At 30.2% G+C, this 12,957-nt stretch overlaps 3 protein-coding genes across 4 annotated transcripts in view; 2 read left to right on the top strand and 1 right to left on the bottom strand.

Annotated features, from left to right (window-relative positions):
• Nucleotides 1-2,595: 2,595 nt before the first annotated feature.
• LOC111641074 (granulins-like) lies at nt 2,596-11,980 on the top strand. Its single transcript, XM_023387189.1, has 6 exons — nt 2,596-2,761; nt 3,504-3,600; nt 3,691-4,391; nt 8,976-9,072; nt 9,154-9,426; nt 11,430-11,980. The coding sequence occupies exons 2-6, from the start codon at nt 3,507-3,509 to the stop codon at nt 11,861-11,863; spliced, it is 1,599 nt and encodes a 532-aa protein (XP_023242957.1). The 5' UTR covers nt 2,596-2,761; nt 3,504-3,506; the 3' UTR covers nt 11,864-11,980.
• On the top strand, nt 10,138-11,317 carry LOC111641070 (granulins-like). 2 transcript variants are annotated; one of them, XM_023387186.1, is made up of 3 exons: nt 10,138-10,252; nt 10,343-10,612; nt 10,712-11,317. In XM_023387186.1, the coding sequence occupies exons 1-3, from the start codon at nt 10,159-10,161 to the stop codon at nt 11,143-11,145; spliced, it is 798 nt and encodes a 265-aa protein (XP_023242954.1). In that variant the 5' UTR covers nt 10,138-10,158; the 3' UTR covers nt 11,146-11,317. The 2 variants fall into 2 exon arrangements, with proteins under 2 accessions (XP_023242954.1, XP_023242953.1); XM_023387185.1 differs by having other exon boundaries at nt 10,343-10,694; nt 10,794-11,317.
• A 612-nt stretch (nt 11,981-12,592) lies between the features above and the next one.
• The window catches only part of LOC111641073 (granulins-like), a 10,497-nt gene continuing 10,132 nt past the window's right edge, over nt 12,593-12,957 (bottom strand). Inside the window, exon 8 of the mRNA XM_023387188.1 lies at nt 12,593-12,711. Coding sequence (XP_023242956.1) covers nt 12,593-12,711 — 119 coding nt within the window. The remainder of the gene's footprint in view (nt 12,712-12,957) is intronic.

Raw genomic sequence — 12,957 nt, 5'->3', positions numbered from 1 at the left:
AAAGAGGTCAGACCTGTGGTGTAGAAATGTAGAGGGCCAACATACATTCTGGAAAAACATTTACATAGATTCATTTCAGATCAATTAGATAACAGTGTTCTGGTTGCACATGAGTTATGTGCAACCAGAACACTGTTATCTAATTGATCTGAAATGAATCTATGGAGCTATTAAATAATGGAGCTTAAAAGTTAATATGGAGCTTAATGGCTGCTCCATATTAACTTTTCTTAAACGATCTCATAACCCGAAGCCAGCAATGCAAAGATTATTTGCCTTTGCAAAAATGCATAAGGAAGGCAAAGAGGTCAGACCTGTGGTGTAGAAATGTAGAGGGCCCACATATATTCTGGAAAAACATTTACATAGATTCATTTCCGATCAATTAGATAACAGTGTTCTGGTTGCCCATAACCCGACGAATTTAGTTAAAGAATTACCAAAATTAAGTTTACTTGAAGAAGTTGGGTCAATTATGGATTTTGAAAACCATGGATTTTGAAAATCCGTTCATAAAAATAGAATTCTGTTACAAAGCTTTAATCGAATTTATGCTCCACATAAAACCGGAAGTTGGTACATTTCAGAATGATTTGATGGAATTAGCCAAATTGGTATGCTATGAGTCCTTCAGTTACAATAAACAAGTATACAAACAAAAGAAAGGAGTACTTATGAGAAGCCCGATATCAGGATTGCTATGTCAGTTGGTTATACGCAACTTAAAAAATCACATTATTAATGGATTCAAAAAGGATATTGTATTTTACAAAAGGTATGTGGACGATGTGTACATTATTTGGAAAAACAGCAAGAGAATACATGAGTTCGTACAAGCAATCAACAACACCAATAATGATGGTTTGAAACTTAAACTAGAGCAAAAGAGTCACGAACGAATACATTTTCTAGATATAGACATACAATTAAAAGAAGATTGTATAATAACGGGTATTTACATAAAACCAACACACCAGCTAACTCGAATGACCCGTATGGATACAAAATGAGTGCTCTTCTAATAAGTGCATTTCGTGCACTCATTAGAAGAGCGTATTCATATTGCTCTAATACAGTGTTTTTCAACCTGTGGGTTGCGACCCCCAGAGGGGTCGCAAAGCCTTACACGGGGGTCGCGAGAAAAAGACAAGTGTTTGTAGGTCCTACACTACAATAAAAAAAAACTACAATTTCGTTGAGAAGGCTGGGCCTGTTTATTTTACAGTACAATTGGTTTATCGATCGATATTTAGAAAGAAAATTAAATACGTAGTTTTCAAAATCACTGATATAGTTTTAATATGATCTTGGGGGGTCGCCAGAATTTTTTAACTTGTAAAGGGGTCGTGTATTAAAGAAGGTTGAAAAACACTGCTCTAATGTACTGGACAGGATTAAAGAGTTTAATATAATCAAGGAACTAGCTTCAAACTTGGGTTATAGGAAAAGTACAACAGAAGGGATAATTAAAAGTTATGAAAGAGGCAATAGTTTAAGAATCCGAACAAATCAGTTAAAAATCACCAAGTTCACGTATAATAAGAACATCAAGGACATCATGAAGCAAGTTTCAGACAAAAAAGACACTCCAAAATTGTTTACAAAAGAGCTCCTAATTTGTGTGGTATTCTCAGAAACGACAAAGACAAGCTTAAAAAAAACAAAAAGCGGGCGTGTATAAAATTCCGTTTGAAAACCAACAACTGGGAATTAAGGTTTGATTAATATTGGAGTCACGACAAGGAATTTAGCTAATTTAATTAAGGAACACAAATATGACATTAATAAAGGACACTGCAACACGGTTTTGTCAAGAATGGCACAAGCGAAGGCTTTTGTTGTTAAATGGAATGAAGCAACTATTCTCAAGACCATGCGGTCTCCATCATTGGCTTTGCAATATGAAAAGATTGAAATCTATAAAAGTAAATTAAAGGATGGCTGTATTAATGCAAGGGATGCGAATGGATTAGCTTCTTCATGGAAGTTCTTAATAAAAGAAAAATTAAAATATACAAATTCTTAGTCCCTGTCTGCCCTTATATTGTGATGCTTTTCATGTATTTATCTATTTTATTTCGTTTTATTTTATTAATATTATTTATATTGTTATGGCTTCAATGTATTTAGTATATTTATTTTTGTTATTGATTTGTTAATTTATTTTTCGTTTTAATTTTGAATTTATAATGATCGAACGTTCCATTTAATAGAATTTTGAAATACGTTCGAATGCCAGTTCACCTGAAGATGGCCTATTCCATTAGGCTGAAAACGTTTGTGTTTAAATAAAGTTTTCTCAGCGATAGAAGGTGTTAAATGTTTTATTAAGTGCTTTTAAAAGAAGCTGAGTTTGATATTTAATTTGAAAAACAAACACTGACACAAATATTTCACGTGAATACATTAAATTAAACAAATTAAAAAATGTAAAAGTAGATGCATAACAAGTGTAATTCCATACTAAATATTCACGTAAATACAGTAACGTGTGTAAAAATGTGATCAACCTGATAAATAAATACTCTGATATTAACAAACTTTCGTTTCTTTATCACTAATTTTATTACCAAAATTAAATGGCAGGAAATCTTTCTTTAGATAAAGAATAGTTTCAATATATTATCTAACAGTAACTATCGATTATTCAGTAAGATTATCTAAAGGAGACTGACAACTCGACTATATAAATACGACATTGTGAACTCAAAGCCTAATTTCGCCATTTTTATTAGTAAGATATCATATATTCCTATAAAAGGTAGGCTGATTACATAAATCACATTATCTGTATTAAATGCATATTCATTATGTTATGATATAAAATGATAGCTTTAATACATTTATATTATATTTATAAATTAGATAATAATTAATTTAACATATAATTTATTTATTTAATAATGAATTTTATTTAACATTTGTTTTAATAAATATAGATACATAAAAATGTCATTATTGTAGAAATTTCTGATGCTTTTATTTTTTTATAATTTAATGAATAATTACGGAATTACCATTAACTACGATAGACAATACAACATTTATTTTTTAAGTTTAGATATAGATCATTAGTATTATTAGTCGAGTACATCCTTTAACATGATGTGTTATGTTTAATAAATACTTTGTATCAGGAAGCGTTTTATCATATACAGATTGTGTTCAAACATATGACGACGGAACATGATATGGATGAAATGGTGAAATATATAAATTTTATCGTCTTTATGCAGCATTTCTATTAAATATATGAAGTGTAAATTTGAACTAAAATACTTTTGTGACGTCGATAAACTTTTATAACATATTAATTTTATCATTTGAAATATTGCTTTCAAATGCTTTAGAATGTGCATTTAAAACACTTTAATGTTGTTTGTACTAAAAAATAAATCAGTTATAGCATAAAATTTACACTGAGTTATTTATTAACTATTAGAACAATATTATTAATTTACTAGAAATGTTTTAAAATACAAAACTAAATTGTCTCATTTCAGAAAATGAAAATTTTGATTTTTTCAACATTATTATTATCTTTGACAATTATCAAGGGTCAAGATATTTGTCCAGATCTTATTCAATATTGCGATGTAGGTAAGATTTGAATGATAAAAATTATTTAAATTTTAAGTTTTAATTGGCTGGATTTTTGACGTAAAATTAATATAATAATAATTTATTTAGGTACTTGTTGCCCGTCGCTAGAGGGTTTCGGATGCTGTCCCCTGGATGATGCGGAATGTTGTGCAGATCTTGAACATTGCTGTCCAGGCGGATATGTTTGTGTGGTTGAATTCGAAATTTGTGTGCAATGTCCAGGTCTGCAAGGAAGACGTAATTTTACAATGAAATTAGAGCCTCTCCTAGAACCTTTCTCTTTAGTTAGCTATTCGAATTCATGTCCACAATGTCCTAATTGGGCGACTTGTTGTCCGATGACTACAGGCCAAATAGGTTGTTGCCCTCTTGAAAACGCTGTCTGTTGTAGCGATAAGGAACATTGTTGTCCACACGGATATACTTGTGATGCCTCAGGGTTTTGCACATCAAATACAAAGCCAATGAAGATTCCAAAAATCCAGAAACATATTGAAAACAGTGAAAGCTCAATTCTTTTCTCAGAACACAAATCGTTGAAGCAAAACTCGGTAGATCTTGTACAGTGCCCCGATGGCAATTATTGCAATTCTGGAAATACTTGCTGTTTGATAGGTTCTAACACTTATGGATGCTGTCCCTTTCGTCACGCTGTATGCTGCTCTGATAAAGTTCATTGTTGTCCTAATGGTATGACATGCGATAGTTCAGGTTACTGTACCAATGGACCCGACATTATTTCTTGGTTTGAGAAAAAACCAGCAATTAAACGACCTAAGATCAAAAACTGAAGTTTTCAAGTTATATGCNATGGCTGTATTAATGCAAGGGATGCGAATGGATTAGCTTCTTCATGGAAGTTCTTAATAAAAGAAAAATTAAAATATACAAATTCTTAGTCCCTGTCTGCCCTTATATTGTGATGCTTTTCATGTATTTATCTATTTTATTTCGTTTTATTTTATTAATATTATTTATATTGTTATGGCTTCAATGTATTTAGTATATTTATTTTTGTTATTGATTTGTTAATTTATTTTTCGTTTTAATTTTGAATTTATAATGATCGAACGTTCCATTTAATAGAATTTTGAAATACGTTCTAATGCCAGTTCACCTGAAGATGGCCTATTCCATTAGGCTGAAAACGTTTGTGTTTAAATAAAGTTTTCTCAGCGATAGAAGGTGTTAAATGTTTTATTAAGTGCTTTTAAAAGAAGCTGAGTTTGATATTTAATTTGAAAAACAAACACTGACACAAATATTTCACGTGAATACATTAAATTAAACAAATTAAAAAATGTAAAAGTAGATGCATAACAAGTGTAATTCCATACNAAGATATATCATTACATTTTATATGCTGATAATTTGATTTTATTAGCTTCAACTAGAGTGGCGTTACAAAGAAAAATTATATATATTAAATATCTATTTGAAAAGTATACACTTATCAATTAATACGTGGAAGACTAAAATTATGATATTTAGAAATAACGTGAAGATCTCTCAGATAAAAAGAAGACAATTCACTTAAATTAATTAACAATTATTAACATTGGTAAACGAAATAAATTACTTGGGTGTAATATTTAATTGGAAAGGTAATTTTCGAGTTTATATGAAAAAGTTAAATACTAAAATAAATACGTTAATAGATAATGTTATATATTTATGTTCATCGTTGAAAATTACTAATTTGAAATTACATATGAAATTATATAACGCTTTGATAGTTCCTGCATTATATTATGCTAATTCAATGTGGGGATTAAATATTTTATATGATTTAGAATGATTTCACATAATTTTAGAATATTTAGAGTTGAAAGAAGGGTACTGGATATGCTCTCCGAAGTGAATCAAATAGATATCAATTATTTCCATTTTATTAAAAAATTTAATTAAGTTTTATTTAGGCTGAAACACACTAGTGATTTGGAAGTCAACTTTATAAACGAATCTATCATTTACATTTTTGTAAGGACTGTTCTGTGTGTTCGAATCTTAAAGCTAATTATGGCTTATGTTCGATTGATTTAGTCTCTCAGAACTTAATTAAGTGACATAAGGTTTATATGGGATGTCGTTGAATCGATTCATCATAAAGCCTTTAGACATGCCTTCACGATGAGTCGCTTTTTAAGCTATCGGTTATGTTTATTTAGCAGAAAGGTATGCTCACGCATATCAATTAAATCGATAAATTGTTTTTGCATAATATAATTTTCCATCAGCGAATGACGAAAGACCACTCGATTGTCTGAAATTCGACTGTTTCCGCATTTTTGTAATAATAGAACTGTGAAAATGTGAGAGTAGAGAGCCATTTATTTATTTTATTTATCACATTCCTAGTTTTACCTGCTTGATTTCCCGTCATATGTATGTCCTGAAATCCTAAAATCCGATTGGTGGAAAGTTTAGGATAAAAAAAGAAAACAATCACAAGTTTCGGGCAGCAGTCAAGTAGAACAATTGGTCATAATAGATGTAGTGGACAAGAATAAGACTCTGCCATAGAGGACGGCAGTCCTGCATAATACGAAGGTACCATTAATTACAGACAGTTTACAACCAGTTCGAACCTGCCCTGCTACCGCAATCCATGAACAGAAGGAACCTGCCATAATAATTAGAAGAAAAAGATAGTCCTGCTCCCACTCTCCAGCAGTCAACTCGCATTTTCCAAGTTTGATCGACAGAGGTAATATTATTATTTTTAACCGATTGTAAACTCTCTCGCGCGCGCTTAGAGGTGTATTCTAGATAGACTTGATTTGCTATAGGTTGTATGTACTTTTATCTCGATTTATGTATCTCTTTGTTTTATTTTACTCATTAAATCCTTTTGTTATTTGTTAACCTGTTTGATCCCTTTCTCAAGTACGGACATTCATACCGCTACGATCGAACTTACTCTCCACTCGAATAATAGCCCTTCTAAACGTCATCTAGTGACTCCTTGAGTAGATCTAACTGTTCTAACAACTAGAGCAGTGTTTCTCAACCTCTAACGAATCGTCGCCCCCTTCAACGTAGTATCGCCCCCTTCACTACAAAATACTGATGCCGAGGGCCAAGACTAATGCCAAATTCGTACTGCATTGAATAGACTAGTGACTAGTATAATATTATTTGTTTAATTATTACACGATATAACGAATAAAACATCTAATTATTTTTAATANGTATAAATAAAATATAAATAAAATATAAAATAAATAGTAAATACCAAATACATTATATGAATATGTTTAAAAATTCAAAAATAATTGAACATACTCTAAAATAATAGAGTATGTTCAAATGTCGTTTTATAATAGTACAGTAAAACCCGATTAAGATGTTCTCGCCTGAAATGTTAGAATGTATGTGGGAGCACATTTAGTTCAACCACTTTGAAGCTTAATAACTCCTATATTGAACCATCCGACTCCGATTCAAAAAAAACCACAGAAATTATTAGGCTTCAAACAGGGTGAAAAAAATTGTCTCCGCATACAGTCTAAAATCCATACATACAGGAAAAAACCCGAATCTTTTTCTTATCTCGACATTTCAAGATGCCATTAATCTAAAAATGTAAAAATTTAAGGGCGGGTCATTTTTTATCGATCACTACACTTGTGAATATTATCGAATACATATATTGACTATGTCATTACTTAGAGGAGTAAAGTATTTTAGCTTTGGAATAAAAAAGTTTCTACTTTCCATCAGAATTCCCGGGCCTATTTTGGTTACAAGTCGGCCCGTGGTCGGGTCGGAGTCGGATGATAAGGCAAAGTCGGAGTTTGAGTCGGTAGATTTTCACACGACTCCACAGTTCTACTTTATATCTAGGGGATCCAATGTATGATAGAGGCGTCATCTGTTGTCAGGAAAAGTACTTGCTTAATAAAATACAGAAATAACATATAATATAAATTATCAAATCATTTCTTTTACTATATTATTAGTATTATAAATGGTTTAGCTTAAGAATTTTAAAGTAATACGGTACTACAGTATATAAATTGTTCAAAATATATATAGCCATTTTTTAATTTTTGAGCAACCCGTTCTATGGTAGTTAATAATTTGGTAGCATTAAATTGCTTCCCATACTCTAAATTCGTGTTTTCTTATATTTTCAGGCAATAAACAGAAATTTTAAGCTTTCGCAGGTAACACGTTATGTCGGTTTTGGTTTAGATAATATCAAAAAATCGTCTGTAAAAATTGATTTTTGTTGTTTTGAAAGTCGGGCTTGTCTCTATATATACAGTAATACAAAGTATTAAAATTTCTGTATAAGTAACAAACATACTGGAAATTTTCATTGATTGTTCATAAATTATTTAAGAAAGTTTATAAATTAAAATTTTGTTTTGCTTCTAAGCGAATTTTGCAGTACAAGTCCCTCTACACACGAACCGGTATACCTGAAGGTATGAAAGACAAAATTTTCAGTTGTTTTCCCACCACACGTTCAGATATACCGGACAGATGCACCTGTTCAGGTATACCCATAAGTGTGTAGCCGGTCTAAGAATTATTCTTGCCGGATTCTGCCCAGTTCAGAAAAATAAAGTGCTTTAAAAAAATTCAAGTTGAAGGATATTTAATCATATCATTTAATCAAGATCAAGGTTATTTTATAGAGTTTATTAAAGTTTATTATAAACAATATCATTACTAAAATAACGTGTATAATGGAAATTAATTAAAACTAATTGAAATTGTAAAGTTGAAAATTAATTAACTTTACGAAATGCGTATTTCAATTGACGAAATTAATTTTTTGATAATTTTTAATCAATTTTTTACTCTAATGTTATGATCTAGAATGACAGACGGCTAGACAATGGTATTTATCTATCTAATCAGTTTGTATAGACGATAATGGGAGAATTGCAATAGGACAGTTTTTTGTACTGAATGTATATGTTGTTGGTTTTTGACACAACGTTCACTTTGTTAATTCTAAATTCAGTTATCAATTTTAAAAACTTAACATTAAATATTGTTTCATTTATTTTACATTACATAAGTGCTTATTTTCTATATTGATATAACAATTCTCAATTAAATGCATTTGAAAGAAATAATTTTAAATAATAATAAATATTTTACCTGGTTTTAAAAACAAAATTATAATTAGATTAAAGTTTAATCAAATATTTTAATTTAATTTTCTGTCAGTAAAAATAAGATGTCAATCTCTATAATATGTTCTTCGCAAATAAGTCCATAAAAAACATTCTGTAGAGTAAGTTTTTATTAACTCATACGCTATTAATATAAATTATCACATATCGAAATTACTCTATATACTTTAATCTTAAAAAGTTATTAACAACATGAAACAATAAAATATTTTATTTCAGAAAATGAAGGTTTTTGTTCTTTCGATATTGTTAGCGGTTGTGACGATAATTAAAGGGCAAGTAATCTGTCCAGATTCTAAATATCAATGCAAAGAAGGTAAGGTTTTGTGTTTTTAATTCATTTATTCATTTCATTACTTTTAATTACTTAATTAATATATTAAAATTTCATGTTTAGGTCAAACTTGTTGCAAGACTAACCAAGGATACGGATGTTGTCCTATGGAGGATGCGGTATGCTGTTCAGATCTTCAGCATTGCTGTCCAGACGAATATATCTGCGTAGATCTATTTGAAATCTGCGTAAAGTGTCCAGATGTGACAGGAAAACATAATTTTACAAGAAAATTAGAGCCTCTCCGAGAACCTTTCTCTTTAGTTATCCACGCGAATTCATGTCCACAATGTCCTAATTGGGCGACTTGTTGTCCGATGACTACAGGCCAAATAGGTTGTTGCCCTCTTGAAAACGCTGTCTGTTGTAGCGATAAGGAACATTGTTGTCCACACGGATATACTTGTGATGCCTCAGGGTTTTGCACATCTAGCACGGAGCCAATGGAGAATCCAAGAATGCAGAGGCATGTTCAAAACAGTAAANATATAGATACATAAAAATGTCATTATTGTAGAAATTTCTGATGCTTTTATTTTTTTATAATTTAATGAATAATTACGGAATTACCATTAACTACGATAGACAATACAACATTTATTTTTTAAGTTTAGATATAGATCATTAGTATTATTAGTCGAGTACATCCTTTAACATGATGTGTTATGTTTAATAAATACTTTGTATCAGGAAGCGTTTTATCATATACAGATTGTGTTCAAACATATGATGACGGAACATAATATAAATGAAATGGTGAAATATATAAATTTTATCGTCTTTCTTTATTTAGCATTTATATTAAATACTGTATATGAAATATAAATTTGAACAAAAATACTTTTCTGACGTCGATAAACTTCTATAACATATTAATTTCATCGTTTGGCATATTGCTTTCAAATGCTTTAGAATGTGCATTTAAAACACTTTAATATTGTTTGTACTAAAAAATAAATCAGTTATAGCATAAAATTTACACTGAGTTATTTATGAACTGTTAGAACAATATTATTAATTTACTAGAAATGTTTTAAAATACAAAACTAAATTGTCTCATTTCAGAAAATGAAAATTTTGATTTTTTCAACATTATTATTATCTTTGACAATTATCAAGGGTCAAGATATTTGTCCAGATCTTATTCAATATTGCGATGTAGGTAAGATTTGAATGATAAAAATTATTTAAATTTTAAGTTTTAATTGGCTGGATTTTTGACGTAAAATTAATATAATAATAATTTATTTAGGTACTTGTTGCCCGTCGCTAGAGGGTTTCGGATGCTGTCCCCTGGATGATGCGGAATGTTGTGCAGATCTTGAACATTGCTGTCCAGGCGGATATGTTTGTGTGGTTGAATTCGAAATTTGTGTGCAATGTCCAGGTCTGCAAGGAAGACGTAATTTTACAATGAAATTAGAGCCTCTCCTAGAACCTTTCTCTTTAGTTAGCTATTCGAATTCATGTCCACAATGTCCTAATTGGGCGACTTGTTGTCCGATGACTACAGGCCAAATAGGTTGTTGCCCTCTTGAAAACGCTGTCTGTTGTAGCGATAAGGAACATTGTTGTCCACACGGATATACTTGTGATGCCTCAGGGTTTTNAGGCCAAATAGGTTGTTGCCCTCTTGAAAACGCTGTCTGTTGTAGCGATAAGGAACATTGTTGTCCACACGGATATACTTGTGATGCCTCAGGGTTTTGCACATCAAATACAAAGCCAATGAAGATTCCAAAAATCCAGAAACATATTGAAAACAGTGAAAGCTCAATTCTTTTCTCAGAACACAAATCGTTGAAGCAAAACTCGGTAGATCTTGTACAGTGCCCCGATGGCAATTATTGCAATTCTGGAAATACTTGCTGTTTGATAGGTTCTAACACTTATGGATGCTGTCCCTTTCGTCACGCTGTATGCTGCTCTGATAAAGTTCATTGTTGTCCTAATGGTATGACATGCGATAGTTCAGGTTACTGTACCAATGGACCCGACATTATTTCTTGGTTTGAGAAAAAACCAGCAATTAAACGACCTAAGATCAAAAACTGAAGTTTTCAAGTTATATGCAATTGTTTTGAATATATTTTTTGAAAGTATAAGCCTTTGTAATTAATTTTCGATTAAAATGATTTAAACTTGTTCGTAATCAACATTACGAGAATGTATAATTATTCTAATTTTGGAGAATTGTATACAATAAATATTGAAATACAACTGTAAATATTTCTGTTTTCTTTGTACTTATTCAAAAACACGTCAGTTTTTAATAAATTATATATTGATTTATTAATTTTTAAGAATTCNTTGTTGTCCGATGACTACAGGCCAAATAGGTTGTTGCCCTCTTGAAAACGCTGTCTGTTGTAGCGATAAGGAACATTGTTGTCCACACGGATATACTTGTGATGCCTCAGGGTTTTGCACATCTAGCACGGAGCCAATGGAGAATCCAAGAATGCAGAGGCATGTTCAAAACAGTAAAAGCTCAATTCTTTCCTCAAAACACAAATTGTTGAAGCGAAATTCGGTAGATCTTGTACAGTGTCCAGATGGCAATTATTGCAATTCTGGAAATACTTGCTGTTTGATAGGCTCTAACACTTACGGATGCTGTCCCTTTCCTCGAGCTGTATGCTGCTCTGATAAAGTTCATTGTTGTCCTAATGGTATGACATGCGATAGATCAGGTTACTGTACCAATGGACCGGATGTTATTTCTTGGTTTGAGAAAAAACCAGCAATTAAACGACCTAAGATAGAAAACTGAAGTTTTCAAGTTGCATGCAATTGCTTTGATTATTATTATTTTTTTTTTTTGAGAGTATAAGTCTCTGTAATTAATTAACTTGTAATTACTTAACAATTAAAATGATTTAAACTTGTTTGTAGTCAACATTACAATAATGTATAGCAATTCAATTTTCGAAAATTTGATTATTTTTTTGAGAGTATAAGTTTCTGTAATTAATTAACTTTCGATTAAAATGATTTAAACTTGTTTGTAATCAAGATTACAATAATGTATAGCAATTCAATTTTCGAAAATTTGATATTATAAATATTAAAATTAAAATTTGTTTCTCTTAATAAACTATTAATTACTTTCATTTACAACATGTATTTTCTTTTAGTTTATTTAAAACTAAAAACAATCTTAATCCAATGGTTTAAATGTAGAAAAATAAACTAACTAATAAAAAGGCATATAAGTACTGGTATAATATATACTGTATATCAATTCATTTCATTTATTTACAAAAGAAAATTTAAAAAGTAACTAAAAATCATATAATTTGAAATAAGCTAGATTAAATTTTTATATTAATCCTTATTTCAATTTCAATTAAAGATTGAAATAATTGATTACTTTATTAAAATTTCTGTATAAGTTACAAACATACTGGAAATTTTAATTGATTGTTGATAAATTATTTAAGAAAGTTTATAAATTAAAATTTTGCTTTGCTTCTAAACGAATTTTGCAGCATAAGTTCAATTACACACGTACCGGTATACCTGAAGGCGTGAAGGACAGAACTTTTAATTGTTTTCCCACCGCACGTTCAGATATACCGGATAGATGCACCTGTTCAGGTATACCCGTACGTGTGTAGCCTGTTTAAGAATTGTTCTTGGCGGATTCTGTTCTGTTCAGAAAAATAAAGTTTAATCATATCGTTTAATCAAGATCAAGGTTATTTTGTGGAGTTTATAAAATTTATTATAAACAATATCATTTCTAAAATAACGTGTATGGTAAAAACTAATTAAAACCAATTTAAATCGTAAAGAAAAGTTGAAAATTAACTTTACGAAATGCGTATTTCAATTGATTAAAATAAATTTTTGATATTTTTTAAT

Source organism: Centruroides sculpturatus, unplaced genomic scaffold, assembly GCF_000671375.1.
Source record: "Centruroides sculpturatus isolate CEXI.00-Female unplaced genomic scaffold, Cexi_2.0 scaffold1496, whole genome shotgun sequence".
Classification (NCBI taxonomy): Eukaryota; Metazoa; Arthropoda; class Arachnida; order Scorpiones; family Buthidae; genus Centruroides; species Centruroides sculpturatus.
The sequence above is the reverse complement of the archived record's forward strand: the minus strand, read 5'-3'. Positions and strand labels throughout refer to the sequence as shown.